This window comes from Streptopelia decaocto (genome assembly GCF_964273445.1).
Source record: "Streptopelia decaocto genome assembly, chromosome: 4".
Lineage (NCBI taxonomy): Eukaryota > Metazoa > Chordata > Aves > Columbiformes > Columbidae > Streptopelia > Streptopelia decaocto.
Window position 1 is genome coordinate 2,931,369 of NC_138658.1, and position 19,675 is coordinate 2,951,043.

A 19,675-nucleotide genomic window follows, 5' to 3' on the forward strand; every position below is an offset into this window, starting at 1 on the left:
CAACAAGCACCTAATTTTGAAAGCCAGTGAATGTTCCCACTCGGTGGGTGTGAAATAACCACAGAGACAAAGAATCTCTTCACCCCTGTTTAAATGACTAGAGAAAGGAACACGAATCTATCTGATTTGTGTATGCAATCAGTTTAAGTGCACAGCTTGGTGCAATAGCCACATCATCAAATCACAGGAAAATTGTTAAGAGAAAGCTGAGTTTCTATTCAGCAGATCTTACAGTGAGATACACCAGGTCAATCTGCCTCCAACAAGTAGGTGGGACCTCTCTGCATCACTTCTATTATCTGCGCCTTCTTAAACATAAACACTTGAGTTTTGGAAACATATTCATTTTTTCACCATGTCTGTGGGAGTTACAATTTTCTACTACCATCAAATTAAGGTTGACATTTATAAATGACTAGGGTTTCACAATGGGTTTTGCTTGGCTAAGTGGCTTCACATTACCTAACTTGTAAGAATAAATTCTTGTAGTTTGCTGTCACATGATGATATAATCACTTAGATTAGATGAAAAGTTAATAAGAATAACAGTCCATACACCATGATCAGGAAGCTTTTGTGTTTTAACCTGTCAATCATACCATTTTTATGGACAAGGCTTTCTGGCTTTATGAATAGTGCCTGCACTGTGGAGCAGCAATCTTTAACAATTTTTTTTAAATGAAAAATACTGCAACTGTTTATATTTTTGTCACTGTTTCTAGCAGAGGCCTTAACAACAATATAAGGATTTGCCTCAACAACTTGTAGTGTTACTCCAGTTTCTTCCCTAGAGTTCAGACTGTGGTCCTCAATGGGCACAAAGCTTCTTGAACCCCTATAATAATTAGTCCTGTTTTTACCTCTCTGTTCTACAAAGGAAACAGATTGGGATGAGAATGTTCTAAAAAGAAAATTGCAGAACTCATGCTGACACAACAGTTCAGTTGCCTTTTCCACGTAAAAGTATTCCCAAAGCTGAGGGGCCATCAACATCACTTACTCAAGTCAGGATGGCCTGTAAGGTCAAACAGAACTGAGATAGGGGCTGGGATAATTACAAAGGAAACACAGAAAAACTAAGGTGACAAGGACAGAAAGTGCCACAGTCGATCGGTTTATGGGTTTTGCCCCGTTTTCCTTAGCAAACCTCTACAGAATAAGCAGCAAGGAAGGAGACAAAGACCCAAACTGTCAGTATATGCAGGACAGGATGTCAAATCACACCTAGGAGCAGGCTTGTATTTTCTTCTGCTTTTAAAGTTCTAATATCATTGAGGGAATGCCATATAGAAAAAAAAAATGCAGCAAGACAGTACACTAAGAATAACTCCAGAGATGGTAAATGCAAGTCTACCAAACACACAGAAACAAGTGCAAGGAACTAGCAGAATTTTTCAAACAAAGTTGCCTGGGGAGTAGTTTTTTTGTGCTTACAGTCAGCTTCCAAGTCTGTTCCCTCTGCTGAAGGGACCATGTGCTTAACACATGTTCTGGCTCAGGTTTAGGCAACTGACAGTTGTGGGTATTGCAGAATATGCTGAAATTGCTGAGCAGCCCTACTGGAAGGGGATTATATATCCCACTGGTATTAGGCTGTGAGAGACCCCGGGAATAAGAAAATTGGCACATGCATCTAACTGGTCACTGAAAACTGCAGGCTTTGGATGCTTTTATTGCGAACCCTCTCCATGTCATCCTTGTAACTCAGATACCAAGCCTAGGAAGAACTAAGGTCACCGGTTGCAATGAAACCCTCCTCTCCAAGCAGCAAACCCTCCAGCCCTCCCTGCTGCACCAAACAGCGTTTGGAAGATCCCAGGAAAGAGGAGACAATTTCACATGAGAAGCATAGTGTTGCATGTCCTGACCGCTTCTGACCATCACAGATCCTGCTGCGCTTTCCACAAGAACAGTTCGTCTCCTGGCCAAACTCCAGCTTGTGTAACTGCATTTATCAGGTAATGATACTTTCTTAAATTATCCTGGCAGTCTCAATTAGCCACGGTGCTATTCACTTCCTTTCAAGATGCCGCGGAGTGTCACAGCGTGCTGACAAACAGCTGTTACGGTTCACCCAAGAAGCGACTGCATGGAGGTGGAGAGTGAAAACCATTCCTGTGCTTGCACATGGAAAATGCCTTGGGGTTCCTTGGGGGTGATGTAGCTGAGATGTTGTGAGCTTCTCCCTCTGGTGGGTGAACAGAAAATCATAGCCCAACAAAAATCAAGTGGGAACTATTGTAAATTCTAGCATCTACGCTTAACACACAGTAACAGCCATAATTTGACTTATTTTGACAATTAAAAAACAAAAAAACCCGCCGACAATACAGATGAGACGGGCTGACAGCAAACAAGCTATTTGGAAACCTCGGTTCAGGCAGATGCCACCGCTCCACAGTACAGACACCCCACCTGCCCCCCATCTTCAATTCCTGATGCACCCAATGCACCAAAGATCTTATTTATCGTGATTGTCTCTCCAGATTCTAACCCATCCCTTCAAAGAAAGTGTGAGGCAGCCACTCCTTATCTCCTCTACCAAACCACTGGGGAACCCTGTAATATCAGAGAAGGGTAAAACCTCTGTCACCTTCCCAGTGGGTGACCAGCACAATCGTGTCTGTGGGTGTCCCTCCAAAAGGAAGATTCCAGCTAATAAACTAAAAGACCCTATCTGATCAAATGACTTATCTGTCTAGCCAGACATCTTAATAAATAAAATCATTGTTAATATTCATGCCAAACCATCAAACACCAGATTACAGCTTCCCCAGACACAAACAAAATCTTGTGACATGTCAACTTTCCTACAGAGATAACTCGGTGTTATATACAATATTCATTAGAAGGGTGAGTGCTAGTAGAGCTACAAAACTGCACTCCAAATAACTTTCTGATATTAATATCACACTGATATACACATTTACATAAGATTATGTCTTCCTTCTAATTATTTTGTAAGCCAGACTTCAACTATGAAATCGATCAGACTCAAAAGGAGGGGTTTTGTTTGTTTAAAATTTTGTTAGGGCTATGACCTAAGAAGCCAAATTTTGTTTGGCCTGTGGAGCCCTGGCAACTTTACTTTAAAGAAAACGTTATGCTCACAGACTGCAGACACACAGCAGAACTAATGACTGAAGTCCAAACATGCCCTGAAACAGTTACAGCCTTTCTTTCTCTTGAACATTTGAAAAAAAATATATAAAATTAGTCAGTTTTATCTCAACTATTGAAACAGTTTTACCTGCCGGACTTGCTGGTTTCAGCCTTTTTAAGCAAGCTCAGGTACAGCAAAACCTTGAGTATTCTTTTCTTTTATGAAACATAGGCCTGAGAAAAATGTGGTGTTGTAACCATGCTTATGCCTCCCCTATCTGCTAGTTTTGTAAGCTATTTTGGAACACAAAACCCAAAAATGATGTGTCTTTCTTTCCCCTTCACCTACCTATTCGGTACCTCTAATGTGGAGGGAAAAAAAACCATACACATATTTTAATGTTATCCAAGAGTATTCACACAGATTTTTGAGGTGTAGAATCAAGTGTAATTTAATTCATCCTTCTAAATCCTTCTCTATTTGAAACATTAGACTTTTATTAATTCTAAAGCATTCTAGTAGGATTTAGCAATGAAACACCTACTAACACACTGAAAAATGAGTGGGGTACGACTGAAAGCCCAAGCGGCAGGTGGTTTTTGTGCAAGTGAAATAAATGTATCACTTAGTGAGAAAGAGAGTTACCTCCGACTTGAAGCACAATCAGTCACTTACCAAAAATGCAGGATTATCGCATTCCCACAAATATCTACCTTAAATACACATGCTATACAATTGTAACTTTAAAAAGAGGGGGGGTGGTTGTTGTTGGTTGTTGTTTTGTTTTCTATAATGACACTTAAAGATGTAAAACAATGCTAGAATTAACCTGTTGTAAAATTAAAATCTTTACCTTGTCCTTAAGAATATACTGGATACTTGACAGGCAAGAATAGAAATGACAGTGTATTGCCATCTTGAGGCTCAATAGCAGAACTGCATGTCCATAACAAAATATATGTATTTGTTACCAGGTACAACAGTAATTTAGCCAGATAAGCCAGAGCCATTATAAAACACACAGCATTAACACCACATGTTTCATTTTTATCTTTATTTTTATGCCAGGGCCTCTGTGGTTCCTTTTCTGGACTGGATATACTTTTAAAGAAGGAAAACCCTTAACAGCAGAAAACCATGACCACCAAAATCTATTTAGCACCTTTGATCCCATCAGAAAGAGAGTCATGAATACTGACCTCACTCTTATAAGAAAAATAAGCAGCTAAAGCTTAATTAGTAATACAGTTTTCCTTTGCAGATTTCCAGATCCTTTGCAATTATTACTCAAGCTTAGTTCGGCACCAAAGACTGATTCAGTTTAAGAAACAAATTAAGATGTTAACCTAAATTACTGCATGCACTACTACTAAAATATTGGCACACAGTTACACATATTGCATGTTTCAATACAGATATAACACAGACATGTTCATAAAGAATATGTCATGCCTTCCAGATGTAAAACACTTTGGTGTGGGCTTAAAGGGGTAAGAATCAAACTACACTCAAAGGAAGTAGCTACAAAAATTGGCCTTGCAAGAACCCACCTCTAAATAAATCTCCATACCACAAAGGTGTGCAATACCTTGGCCCGCTGTTCAAATAGAACCTACAAACATCAAATACATAACCACCCTAATGTTCTAGTCCTTTTTTTTTTTATAATTAACACTTACTCTGGAAACAATCACTTGGAAAACACGTCTGTTGATACTCCCACCCCTGAGACAGCATGGAATACACTCTGTTGAGTTTAGAGTCATCAATTTGAAACTGTGAGGTGTGTGTATATATATATATATATATATATGTATTTCATTGGTATATATGTTTTCAACAGAGGTCAGAGGCATCTTGATTCCATATTTGTGAAATCGACTACATTGATGAGGCTGCTTACAAACGACTACTAGTTTACTAAAACCACTGAATCTGTTGTGTTTCAGTTTGGTTTTCTTCCTTCTCTAAACAGACCAGTACCCAAAAGACACCAATAGCCATTCAAAGCCTATAGGCTTTTTACACCCACCGTGGAACTATATTTTCCTGAGCTATTCCGAGGTTGTAAGCAAACAAGGACAGTTACCTGCTTGGTTTGGGGGCTGCCAGCCCGAGTATTTGGCAGCACCCGGGGGTCCTGGTGGCTTGGGGGCTGCGGTCAAGGTGGGACCAGGTCTCATCTCCGAATTTCCTTGGTGGGCGGGCACGCTCCTTGCTGATACAGCTGTAAGAGCAGCAGGCTGGGCAGGCTCCAGGGAATCGCTGTTCAGAAACAATGGAGGAAAAGAAAATAAAATGTATTTCTTGCTAGAAAAACAGCGTTTGCGAAGCAAACCTGCAACCTGCTACAGCTGAGCAGCACCTGCTTCTCTGTAATCACCCCTCACCCATCACAATGCTGGGGAATGTCTAATTTCAAGCTGGTTTTCAAGAACTGGACAGTTAAGTAATTTCCACCAAAAGTCAACAGAGACAACTAAATCCCTTCACGATTTCCATTTAAAATTATTAAATGTTGGCATGATACAGGTTGAAGCAGAACTCTAAACTGGGTACAATCCCAGACTTTTTCAATACTTTTTGTTTCTTTCTTGGAGAGTAGGCAAATACGCATAGAGTCAGATGATACTTGTAGATCTTAATACAAATCATCAATCTAAAAGTCACTTAATTATAAGCAATTTTCTTCTATGGGCCATTGCCCCCCCAAATGATTAAGCATTTTAAAAGAGCTATAAGTTTCTTTATACACTAGACAACATGCACAATATTTTATATCGCCTCTTTAGACCAGTCTACCGCTGCTTTTATATTTCAAGGCTTAGCAGAACTCTTTTACCTATTTAAGAACATGCATGATGAAAACTGCACTTAACCACAATTCATGTAGGGTGTAAGTAGCAACTAATTATATTTGATTTCTCACTCCCAGAGGCTGTTCAAGAATGAGAAAGTTATCATAGCAAATCTTTTATGCAGTGTAACAGTATTTGTATAATGGATATTTGCATTTAGGAAGCTGAAAACAAATATTTTCATAGAGAGTCTTTAAAGTAGAGGAGTAATTGCTAATGACAGTCATTTGCAAACTGAGAGGATCACAAAACCAGGAAATGAACTCAACGCCATTGCAAAATACAGTCTAAATACATATTTTGTGCAGTCTGGAAATCTATGACTTAACACATTAGAAGCCTTGTGTTGGTTCCTCTATTGAAGAAAAACGAATTCACAGCACATGTGTATCGTGTATATTTCACTGGGGCCATTCACAGAATTATACATTGTGCCAAGCTCATCAAGTAAAAGTCCTTGAGCTATTTTTATTTCACAAGCATTGCCCACCCACAACATCACCTTGGCCATAAGAGGTGCAAGAGCTTGAACACACCAGGAGGCTAAAATGCAAGTTCATATCCTTGAGTTTTTCTGTCTCTAGATCTACAGGGTTAATAACTGACATATTTAGAATCTGGGTAAGGGATAAAAAAAGATTCAAGACTTAGAAGTTGTTTTAACCACAGATGTTGATGCAGCAGAGATACACCGCATAAAAGTGCTGTTGCGGACCGAAAGCAAAAGGATAGGAAGATGCTCTCTGACATTAAGCAGCAGGCTTGGTAGTTAAAAAACAAGGTAGTTTAGGACTGCCTTCTACTATGAAAAAAGCACCTCTCTGCAATTTCAGTGTTGCAGAAATCGCCTTCCGTACTGTTGAGTACATTTGACATGTAACCCATCAAACCCACCCCAGACAGAGCCCCGTTACGACTTCAAGAATTCCTCAAAACACTGTTGGTCCTAAAAAAAGGAGTTTCCTCCTTCTCCACCCGAAAGACTCATCACCTCGTGTCAAATCAACTTTTCAAGTCTAGCACGTCTTTGCTGCCTCTGTCTGGGACATAGAAATTGTAAATCATATAAATCATGGCATAAACAAGAAAACCCTGCCAAGCCAGCCGCTCTTTTTACTCAGAGGAGGCTACTTAACAAGCAAAACTGGATGCAAGACAAGCAAAAAGGGATAGTATCCTTCAGGCAGAAGAAGGATAGAAAAATGTATAAATGCTGAGGTGTGCTGCTGGCAAAGTGAATCCTAAAAGATAAACCCAGCTCTAAAACCACATGTGATTTTTAATCACCTCTAGTGGTTTACATGCCAGGAGCCTGTCCTAGAGAGAATCTTCCCAAGGGAAAAGCTTGAAGCCATCGGTGTAACAGAAGGGATTGTGTTGGCCTCTGGGCAGAACTTCTTACAGATCTTGGACACCCTTTGTACTTCGTGACTGCTTCTTTTAAGTGCTAAACTTCTTCAAATTCATGCTTCAAAATTAAGTCCTCGATATTTTACTTTATGCACCTCTAGGCTGAGAAACAGTCAAATTCCAGTTATTTTTATCCATCTTTATAAATATAGCTATGTATCTTTTCAGAAGCACACCTACAAAGTGGCTGTACAATACCCACAATTAGCCCTAATAATATTTTGTAACTCAGTAGGATATTCATAGAATCATTTCAGTTGGAAGAGACCCTCAGGATCATCGAGTCCGACCATAACCTAATCCAGCTCCAGCACTAAACCGTGTCCCTAAGAACCTCATCTAAACGCCTTTTAAATCCCTCCAGGGATGGTGACTTCACCACTGCCCTGGGCAGCCTGTACAGTGACAACCCAAGATGTATTACCTAGAAAATACATGACTTGAAGAGACCAAAAAGAATTATACATAAATTGAAGAAAATGAACAGGTTATGGAAGAGAGCTCCCATCTGCTTTTCAGAGTTGTCACTAGAAAACTGACGGAGGAATGAGAAATCTTACATATTTGCCAAGTTCTGCATAAGCAGCTTTCTCAGACTTCCCAAGTGACACTCGTAGGTCAGGTTCAGGTCAAGCACATTTTGATGTCAAAACACTTGTACTGTTATTAATGACAAGCCCACATTCTAACTCTAGCTTTAACCTTTTATACCTCTTAAACTGCTGCTCCACCTGATGAATATTTATGGCAAAAATGAAAGATTTTCATGTTGAAGACTAATGCAACTTATGCTTGCATCACACGAATGGTCTACTGTCAAGCTTTGGACAAGGGGTTTCAACACCGTGAGAATGAATCAACAGTGGAACATGAGCCTGATTGACTCAGAGTCCTGTGTCCTGAAAACCGACAATGTGTTTAATTAATTATCTACGGGAAGATTAATCCAAATAACCCTGGAAGTGGGTTGCAAGGGAAACAGATTGCAAAAACAGCCCAAGAAAAAGGTCCAGCTTGTACACACCACATGATGTAGTTTGTCCAGTATCAAAATACACATTAGCTGAAGACATTTATAGGATACAAGGAAAAGCCAGGTATGAGAATGATGACAAACCCCATGAATGTGGGAGATATATGTCTTTTTGCAAGTGCTTTCTGGTATAACAACAGAGAAAGAGAAGACAAGAAATGCTCAGTGCTGACCTTGTTCCTACTCCTACTAAAAACCCATGTTACAATCAGATTTTTAAAATAGTGTTTAAGCTTTGCATTAAAATAGCAGTGGTCCAATAACTTGCATAAAAGAAAATAATGCAAAATAAAATAATAAAAAGAAAGCAGAGAAAGGGGGAGGTATTTCCATATCGAGTTACGGCAAGGACTTATGTAACCCTTCTGTAAGCCATGTTCTTACAGTAAGCCACAGAAACCATTCAAAGCATCTTTTGGAATAAGTATTCTCTCAGATTCAACACTAGTTTTTATTTCACAGGCCTCTTTTCAAGTAAATGCATGTGGCACAGTGTCAGATAGATAAAGCAAAAGCCACGTCAATGCCCATTCTTGTTAGTGTCTTGCAAAATTCCACAGCATTTTTGCCATGCAATTAAATTTTTGGGCAGAGCTCCAATTCTTGGAAACGCAAGATATTAAATACATCATAATTTAAGCATCTCCAAAACTAAACCTTCAAAACCAGGAGAGTTTCTCCCCTTACGGTGAGCAAATGATGGATAAACATAAAGCCAGTTTCAGAGTCAGGATGGAGAATGTTTCCATTCTTGTAACAATCTACCTTCATTTGCAGCTTATGCCATAAACACCATATATTAGTGAGTGAATTAAAAAAGAAAAGGCAAGTCAGGGAATTAATTTTCACTGCCATAATTGGCTCTACTAAACCACCAGAAAGGAAACACTGCAGCTAAAGTCTTGCTAGTAGCATCTCCTGGGCTTCACCCACAGTACACAGGTATCAGAACTCCTGGAGGGGTTTTCCATTTGGATGCATTCATAAAAAAAAGATTTCCTAGCAACTACCATTCAGTGGCAAAAAGAAAATCAGTATTTAAGGTTGTGTTCTATCACCATAATTCTGGGGTTTTGGTTTGGTTTGGTTGGTGGGGATTGCTTTGTTTTGTTTTTAAGTGGATATGTGACAACTTGAGATTGTTTGTGTCCAATAACAACTATTTATTTACGGCTACTTCAGCCTTTTCTAGTGACTGAGGTCACCATGGGCATCACGAAACAGGAGGAAAGATCTAATACTTGTTACTCAACAGAAATTTCTTACATCAAGGGGATCTCAGCTCTACCTATGATTGGGCCTTATCTCCCAAAGGGTTTTACTTTTGTGAAAATGCAAATAAGTACATGAAAACCCACAAACTGTTTCTTCCTTAGCATAGCTTAATACATAGTCCTGTGAAATAACCAAACAGATTTCCGCCTTTGAGGCTGAAGTCCATTACATAAAAGCAGTTTTCCACAGCGTTAACATAGCTGTGGTCAGGAAATGAGAACAAAAAGTCCTGTGCACTGAACAGGATCAGCACAGGAACAAAGGGTCTAGACAGTAAATAATTTTTTAAATGGTTATTTGCTGCACCGCACGCCAGTTATTTGATTTTATATATTAAAAGTGAGCTTTGAAAAATAGCAGCTCTTTGTTCCTGGAGCACCCTTGCAGCCTAACACGTCGCTTACTTGCTCAAGGAACTGTTGCAAATAATTCACCTAGCTGGGGGTTTCAAGCCAGAATATCTTGTTTCTTCCCCAGCCAGCTATTTAGAGCACCAGTGCCTCATAGAATCATTTCAGTTGGAAGAGACCCTCAGGATCATCGAGTCCAACCATAACCTGACCCAACTCTGTCACTAAACCCTGTCCCTAAGAACCTCGTCTAAATGCCTTTTAAACCCCTCCAGGGATGGCGACTCCACCACTGCCCTGGGCAGCCTGTTACAACGCCTGACAACCGTTTCGGGGAATAATTTTTTCCTAATATCCAATTTAACCTCCCCTGGTGCAACTTGAGGCCATTTCCTCTTGTCCTATCACCCTCGGAGGTTCGTGATGCAACGCAAACCTTTGCTTAGCACGGTGGACTTGCACAAACACCATGGGCAGGACCATGGTGCAGATTAGTCCTGCAAAGAGGCAAAACCAGGAGGATTTGGGGTTGGTGACCTTGTGCATAAGACCACACCAGGCAGACTGCTTCGAGCATGCAGAGGACAGAAACAGGCTTCGAAGGGGAAGCTGGTTTCTTGTGTGTCCCAAGTGTGAACCATGCACAGCACTCACACGATACCTCTTGCTCTTCAGCAGCTCCAGAGCACTCATGGACTTCCTGGAGGGCCCGATGGCCTGCGGAGGAGGTTTAGTGACAGGCGTGATGAGCAGGGCATCCAAAAGAGAGCGGTAGACACTAGGTTCCGAGAGTCTAGCAAGTGTTTAAAAAGACCAACCACATCAACAAACTAGGTGATCAAAGTTAAGTTGGCTGGGATCACGGAAAACCTAAAAACACTTAGGAAAAGGCTATGAATTCTGTAGCAGTGTGGAGAAACTGAACTTAGGATAACTCATTGTAGAATAATTTTGGTTGGAAGAGACCTTCCATAAGAGTCCAACCATAAAAATGGATGAAATTAAGTCTAAATGGAGAAATTAGATCTAAATAAGGAGTCCCCAAAGTGGAGGCTGCACACTGCAGGAGATGCATGAATCAATTCGTTGGAGTGTGATAAGAATTTTATTATATTTTTACTGTTAAGAAAGAAAATAGAAAATATTATGAAAATAACGTTTATTTCTTCTTTTTCTCATCTTTTTACTTTCTGATTTTGTGTACATATATCATGTACATAATATATTAGTACATTCGGACATGCATATAATCTAGAAATACCTAAATATACATATATTGCATGCTGAAAAATTTTTCCTGGTATGAAAGCGTGATCAAAAAAACTCGAGACCACTGCTCTAAGTAAGTATTTATAAAAAGCAATGCAGTAAGGATTTAGTTGGGACTCAGAGAGTTATTGTCTTCAGGCCTCCAAAAGTTAACTCAAAGATGCAGGTTATTACTTGTAACCTGTGTAACACAATTGTTACAGTCAGTTTACTGACCAAATTTTCAAACAGATATCAGATCAGAGAGAATTACTCACCAAGGTTCAGAGCAGCATTCTGGAGCTAAGCTAAAAATAAGGCATGGAAGACTTGGACATGCTCTTAACAACTTGCCCACGGCGCTATTGTGGAAGAGCTGATTTCTCAGCCCTGCCAGGGAACGATTATTGTTGTGTGAGCTTGAACATTCTTAATCTAAGCTATAAAATTTTCCTTTTAAAGTTGACGTCTACCTGGCCCGGATGGCAAGAGCAGCAGACACAGCAGCAGCGGCCATGCTCTTAATTTTTGATCTCTGCATGAAAGGAGAAAGAACAGGAACAGGAGCAGGTCCAGACTTGGGTGGGCTTCCCAAAGGATTTTCCAGCAGGACTTTTCTAGCACAGAAGATTTGAGTCAACAGAGGAGAAAACAAGAGAAAGCAGGAAAGGTTGACAGAGACACGTTATCCATTGCAAAGTTAAGCGATCGTCAGTTTCCAGCTCACAGTGACACAGTACAATGTAGTAGCTGCTTGAATACTAATGTAGAAAACAGCAATTTTGCTTTCACCCATAAATAAAAACTTCCCTTAAGTCAGCATTTAGCATCTATCAGACTTTGAATTCCCCATCCCACATTCTGCCTCACACCTCGGGGTCATTCCCACTGAACTTGGGACACACCACATAGATACATCTGAGTCTCCTGAGGATCATTGAGCTTCTCCTCTTTTTCATCATAAATAATAAATGTGAAAAGCTTTGGAATATTTGGTGATTTAACTTCAGTAGCTCTATTTTTAGCCACCTTTACCAAAATCTGGTGTGCTCATCACCCCCTCTTCATTTTTCCCTACTTATTAACTGCGTTGAGAAGAACGTGAAGAGGCAAAAAAAAATTAACAAAAATATGCTGGCTCCAAAATTGTTTCTAAAATGGTGAATCCATAACCCAGGCTCTATTTTAAAATTTCAAGAATAACCACAGAATTGCTGTGCATTTTTAAAAACCATTTCACTCCACTTACACAACTATACATCACTTGAATTTAAAACTTGGCTTATACCTAGCAGTCTGCTGTAGATATACCTTAAAAGATTTACCTTGTATGACTTATAGAAGATTTAAACTGAGAGATGGAGATTTTACTGAAAGACTTTGTTTCACAAGGAGGCAAGGATGCTTCATGCCTGCCCAAAAGCAGCAAGAGAAGACAAGTCATTAATCAAACTCTTATGACACCTCTAGCAACGCTCACTAAAGCTTGGGAGCTGCTCATTTAAGGATTTTTAAAAGCACTCCTTACTTGTTAAAAATAAAATAGACAAAAAAAAGCAGGTATGGTTTTATATCCCAGATTTTTAACTACTGAGAGAAGCACTTTCCTTCTCTCTTGGTCAATATTCTACTCTGAATTTCCCATCACTACACAAGTTAACACTTGTATTCTCCTCCAAAAAACTTCAGGCTACCGGACAATTCAAAACCACACATTTTATAGCAAGGGTGACTAATCTTTCAAAGCCAAGTGAATAACATGTGGAATACCAAAGCACCATATATTAGGAACACTCTGCTGTGCCTTCCCCCAAAAACCTTCTTCCACACTTTGACACTACATATTCACCCCATGTCACCAACTTTTGACAACAAAGTCACCTTTCCAACCCATGACTGGTCTTCCCCAACTCCATCTAAAGGCCACTTCAATTTCCAAATTGTTTTTCTACCTTTCATCTAAAAGCTACTACTAATACTAATTGCTCTGCAAACTTCCAGAGCAGCATGAGGACCAGGAGATGTGCACTTGGGTAAGGCTTCCAAAGGGTTTCTCCAACAAAAGTCTTCTGAAGTACAAGAAAGCAAAAGGACAAGTAGCATTCACCACAGGAATGCAATATTTCCCCCCAATATTTTAATTCCTCTTGCTTGTCACCAAACCAAGACAACCTTGGAAGATCCAACAGTTTTAGTTTGGTCAATCTGAGACCTCTTTTTCTCCCCAGCCTGATGCTCATTTGCTAATCAAATGAGCAGCTCAGGTCTTTGCTAATTCCCTTTTGCATGGTGACTATAACCAAAGGAAGTTGCTTAAGAAAATTGATGTAGAAATGTCAGACCTGCCAAAAAGGAGATCTGGCTGAGTTGAGGGGAGTACAACAACAGTTACAACAATTCACAACGAAACAGGGGTATGCACAAATTATACCCTTGCCTGGAGCTGCCCTCAAGTTCTCCTAAACTTCATCCAGCATCTTCGTGAAGCTTTATAGGTCACAAAAATGGGGCCTTGAAGAAGGCAAAGGGAAATGAGTCGCTCTGGGCATATGCTCCAAAGGGAGAACATGCTCACTCCAAATCTTATTTACATAATATATACTCATTGTATTTCCACTTTTTGCTTTGGCAGTGGCTAGAAAAGGAGTAAGAAATCACCCTCAGAGATGACAATTTCTGCAGAGAATATTCTTGGCTGTCCACTAGTCAGAAAGTGGACAACAAAACTCAGGATTAATACCTAGTATTTTACACCAAGTCTTTGTATTTATGACTATCAGGAATAATTTCTTGAGAAGATAAAAATGCCTGTACGACTGTAAAAAGTGTATATATAAGAGTAATCTGAAGGCTTGCTGGCACTGGATCTACTTTATATTAGTTATATATTTCTGAGGAAGTACCACATTTTGTGGTTTACAAGGTCTAAAGTTGCCAGGGTGACCTTTAAAGATGACTTTTTGGAACTTTCTGGAAAGGCTGTAATTGCTCTTAAATATTTTACTGCACACTTACAGGAGGACATTGCATCCATGAAATTGAGTAATAATACACTATAAATTACAGTAGTTGGCTATAGTGCTATATGACTAGTTTAGGCTTTCAATAAAGAACTAAAACTACAATAAAATAGCATTATGATTTATATTATGAAGTCTGCCTTATAAACAGTGGACCTAGTAATCAAAACCAGATCCTTCATACATTTCTCAGGCAAGCTCCTTCTCCTTGGTGGCTCAGTGGTGGGTGGTACAAATCACAGAGCTCCAGCCAAGAAAAATGGAGAAAAATAAAGATCTATGCCAGTCATTAGCAAATACTGGACTTCAGGGGCAATCCTTTCTACAGCTCTGCAGAGTCTGATCAGGTTTTTGAGTAGAAAAATATTCATCATCTACTTTTTCAACTATTTGTATAAGTACTTCAGCTCTCATACTAAACCACCATGAACACAGCTGACCTTTCCCACCTCACGTAGCTCATTTTAAAGCTGCTCTCTCACTAGGTTCATTTTGCCAAATAATAAACTTAGAGCCATAGATCTTGAGTAAGACTAGATGTAAATTTCTTTTCCCAAATCTTCTTTTCTGCATTGGCTCAAACCAAAGGGTACCGTGAAGGTACCAACCTGCTGACCAAACAACCTTCTGTCATCACCCACCATCCCTTCCTGACTGATCTCATGTCAGCTCATGAGGGCACCCTCTTCTCTCAGACCTCCAAAAAGCCTTCAAAAGACATTGCAACAGAACAGACCTGTTGTATTGTGTTGTGAGGCTTCACCCAATATCTCTCAGCTGTCTCCCAGTCTGACCAGATAAGTGCTGGTAAAGCCAACCGAGGAAACTTGCCAGATAATCTGTTTGATTGCATCACAGCGCAGTGTTATGAATAAAACAATCCACTTTTTTAAAAGTTATTTTTATATTTTTAAAGGGATTTTTCTGTGTGTGGAAGAAATCTGAATTCACTTTTGAGTTGGTGAGACCACTGAGAAGTTACTGCATCCAGGTGCTGGGGTGAACATCCACTGACAACGTCCTGACGCACTAAATATCGTGCCTTATTTTAACTGCTATCTATGGGATATCTGTTCAGAAACCTGCTCAGCTTTATTTAATTTATCTCTTCCTCCCGTCATTTCCAGGAAAATCTCTAATAACAGCAGATTAACAAAGTTTATTTTAAGTGAATGACAAGACAGACAAATTGAAGCTAGAAAACATATAGATAGATACCCTCTCTGAATTATTTACCTCCCAGGTGTTGTTGGAGCAACATGTTCAGAAAGTCTGGGAGAGGGGACAGTACCAGGGGAGGACTCTGCTGTTGGCCAAAGAGGAGCCGCAGGTTCTGGTCTAGCACCATTTTCACTCCATTCACAGTAATGAAACCAAATGGAGACACACAGAGAAAGAGATTTTTTAATCCACATAGAAATAGTTTGCTGAAGAGGAGACACTGTGCATGGAAGGCTCAGTAAAAATAAAAAACAAAACAAAACCAAAATAGAAATAGAGGGATAAAACCAGACATAATAATCCTAGGAAGTGTTAAGCTTTTAGTGAAGCTTGAAAAGTGTCCTGCTCCTTATAAACTCAGAAAGCCAAGTAGTATTTTGCATTTACACAAAGATGGAACACAAATATTTAGTGTTATGTTATGTGAAGGAAAACATTTAGGAAATACTGGAAACAGATACAAGTGCTAGTGGGAGTTTCATACAATTTTTACTGCAACTTTTTTAGGGTGTTATTTTTGTGAAAATTAGACTATATATTTATCAATATTTTTCATATATATTATTTTCAGCAGCGATGGGGAAAAGAAAATCTGGAAAATGTCTTCAAGCCCTCTACATTAAGAAAAGCACGTCAGACATCTCACTGAAATACAAAGAAATAAACTACAAGGTAGAAAACAATCGCAACCACAAGTTCTGAGCAGACTTCGCCATAGGAGTAGGCATTGCTGCCCTTTTTTTTATGTTAGCATGCGGAATTAAGTATCTTAATAAAGTAGGGAGCCTGAAGTGCTGAAAATTATTGAACAAACTTAGGAATGAGCAGGGAGCAGACCTCATAGGTGGTAAAGATGTGGATGGTAAAGATGTGGATGGAAATTCTGGCACAGGTGGCATCTCTGAAGTCTGGGTAGCCACGGAGTTTTTATTCAGATTAATAGAGGTATCCTGGGCTCCTGCTCCATTAGGTAGATCTGCAGGTATGCTTTACAGATATTTATTACACGGGGGAAAAAAAAATGCACACATGATTTAAGACAGGTTGTTTAAGGACTGACCAAGATTTTAGGGATAAACCATAATAAAAAATCCACAGGGCATTTGTCTCGGACAATGCCTGCCTGAAAAGCTGAATATTATTGAGATATTTATCTGTAGATTACTGACAGAAGAGAAGTTTCTATTTCATTGTTTGTCATAGTCATTCTTCTAGATAGTCTCTTAAATGTAAGCTTATTCATTTATATCAAAAACCTCCCAGAATCAGATATATGCTGGGAATCAGACATAAGCGAGGGTGTGTTCTGCACATGTGAATGGGAACAATAACTAAGTTCAAAATTTAGCATCAAGAGGTGTTGTGCAATGGGGATACTGTGTGAAGAGATGACATCTTTGAAGCAGAAAATTAACTTAATGTCACACATTCATAAAACATTTTTGGAACTATTGATTTGTTCCTACAGATTTATAGGCAACTAATAATTTTGGTAGACTTTCTCAGACTACTCTCATATCCACAGACAGACTCTGTTACTATCTCTATGTTTACTCAAAGCAGAGGCTTCTGTACTTTGGATCAGAGAGGCTTCTTGTTCCATTTCTTACTAAAACAATTCACCCTTCAATGGGATAAAGGCTGGTAAGATAATGGTAAGTTGAATACCAACATAAAGCTATTATATTCTCTTTACCTAGGGACATCTCCAAAACATAAAAATACTTGAAGGTCAAACCATTCTGCCCTTATGAAAGAAACTGCAGAGAGATGACTTTTCATTGCACTGATGCCCCCTGAAACTCCCATCTTTCCATTCATAAAACACTCTTTAAACACAGCAAAACAATGGTAATACACTATTTCACACTTCTAATTTACTACACAGTATTCTACCAAGTGATTATATTGTGGTGTATGTGCACTCAGTAACACTTGGGTTTAGTAACACCGTACTCACTACTGAGTTACGCGACAGCTGTGTGGGGGGAAATCAAACTGATGGGCACTTCTCATCAGAACAGGCTTCAGTGAAATTATTAGAGTGAGTGTTTTCCCCCACTGTCCCTAAGGAGTTAACCCAAAAGGTGTGTGAGATGTGATGTGATATGCCTTGGTCCATCATTACCAGTGGAAATCTACTTGTACTTTATGCTGTGCATAGTTAGGTACCCACATCAGTGACTGTTAGTGCTGGATAACTTGGCTATTACCTGAAGTCTCCATTCTCTGTTTGGCTTTTCCTAGAGATAAAATGACAAATACCATAAGCTACTGCTGAACTGCACAGCAGTACAAACCATCTGAAAAGGAAACGCAAGCTTAAAATGCTTCCAAAGGTCTCTATTCCTTTCAATTCTCCAAGTTGTGCAATATAAAAAAACCAACCCCCCCAAGTCTGCAGAAGCATTTGCAGGGGACATCGATATGTTCATGGGACTAATTTCACCACAAACTACAAGCCGATCGCAATGGTTCTCATTGAGCAATTATGAAAGATCAGGTTTCTATATGTACATTGCAATTCATCTTTGAATTGCTGGGCTGAAATGTCTCCAATTCAATAAGCAGCACAAAAGGCGAGAGATTTACTTAGTAGGATTCTTACTCCTGTAGCCCCCACAAAAGTAAATAATTTTATTGATTTCTGCACAGCAAACATATACCCCATTTTTAATATGATCAGAAACTCTACTAGTGTGATAGTTTTGTACAATTTAGATTGCTTCTCCTGAGGACCAGGGATTTAATTGTTCCTCTTACTATAATCTGTGAAGGTGCAAGGAAATTACAGCTCCGAGGATGAGAAGACACTTCGAGGAGTCAGAGAGACTCAAAAGAAAACCAGACAGAGCTAAGACAAAAGCAACTTTTATTAAAATACTCTTCAAGCTTCAGAAAGCATAAATTAATGAATGTGTAGCTACTATAATACATTATTTTACAGGAGAACCATAGGGCCATGAAGCTTTTATAAACACAAGACAGCCTATGAGCTTCACTCTGAAATAAATAAATACTACTGTCTTATCTTGCTCTTGTTAGAGGATGTGTTGAAGCTCTTACAGGTACACAGCAACATTCTGCTCAAAGTTTTCCACAGTATGAACATATTACTAGTTTAAGCAGCAGAATCTTTATATTGAGCTTGTATTTCAATTCCCAGCATCAGAGGTTTTTTTTAATTTACTTTTTATTTGCTTAAAAGCAGTCTGTCTTCTTGCTCTACTTGGTAAAACATTTACAACCACTCTAAAATTGACTTTCTGAAAATCTAGTGAAATCCAAGATAATCACTAAGTACAATAGTTTGAAATAAGCGCATACAATCCCTCTTTGTCTTCTTCCCCCAGCCCCAAAATCAAAGTAATACAATTTCACATTCTTTTGTTCATAACTTTCTGCTTTCTAGTAACCTACAGTAACTCAAACTCAGCAACGTAAATGACTCCTTTAAGGCAAAAAAAAGAACTGCAACAGCCATCTCCTCCCTCATGTTGGGAGGTTCAGTCACCCAAGTTGTGCTGGTTTAAATATGTATTATTTTCATCAACTAGTGATTATTAGCACAAAAACATTTTCATCTCATTCTTTACACATCAGTAGGAAAGTGTTAGAAAAGTATAGAAAAGGCTAAGAATTTCTCTTGCAGTAAGGCTAGTGAAATAGGTTCTTTTTTTCTTTTTTTTTTTTAATTATTATTATTATTTTTTGCAAAGCAGATGGAAAGAAGAAAGGAAAGAAGTGTTTGTATTTTGCTTTTGCAACTTGGGTCAAATCACTGGACATTAAGAACACGTGCTGAGACTTCATGGTGCCAGTCACGTAATTTTGTATATTTGGGGCTAAAGACGTGGATGGGAACCTTTTCCCTGTGGAAAGAAGTGACAGAAGAGAAATAAGAAAGAAAGAAAGATTGTCTTAAGCAGTTTCACAAGTGAACATGCAATCTCCATGCACATTGCCTTCCTCTCTCTCAAAAACCTGGATCAGCCAAAGCCAGTAGAAAATCTCCCACTGACTGCAAGAACCATTAAAATTTAGCCACTGGTTGGTCCTCATTTTGAACACCACTTATCCCAAAGCAAGGAGAGCACTGACCCTCATTCACAGCCCAGAACACAAATACTTTCCATGCCTGGCAATCTGACCCACGC

At 39.2% G+C, this 19,675-nt stretch overlaps 1 protein-coding gene across 12 annotated transcripts in view; it reads right to left on the bottom strand.

Annotated features, from left to right (window-relative positions):
• Positions 1-19,675, bottom strand: part of PDLIM5 (PDZ and LIM domain 5) — a 100,577-nt gene that overhangs the window by 16,120 nt on the left and 64,782 nt on the right. For 11 of the 12 annotated variants that reach the window (XM_082051850.1, XM_082051849.1, XM_082051859.1 and 8 more), the window contains one exon: positions 5,193-5,368. In XM_082051850.1, coding sequence (XP_081907976.1) covers positions 5,193-5,368 — 176 coding nt within the window. Of the gene's footprint in view, positions 1-5,192; positions 5,369-18,373; positions 19,391-19,675 lie in introns of those variants that run through there. The other variant, XM_082051851.1, reaches the window with a different exon arrangement.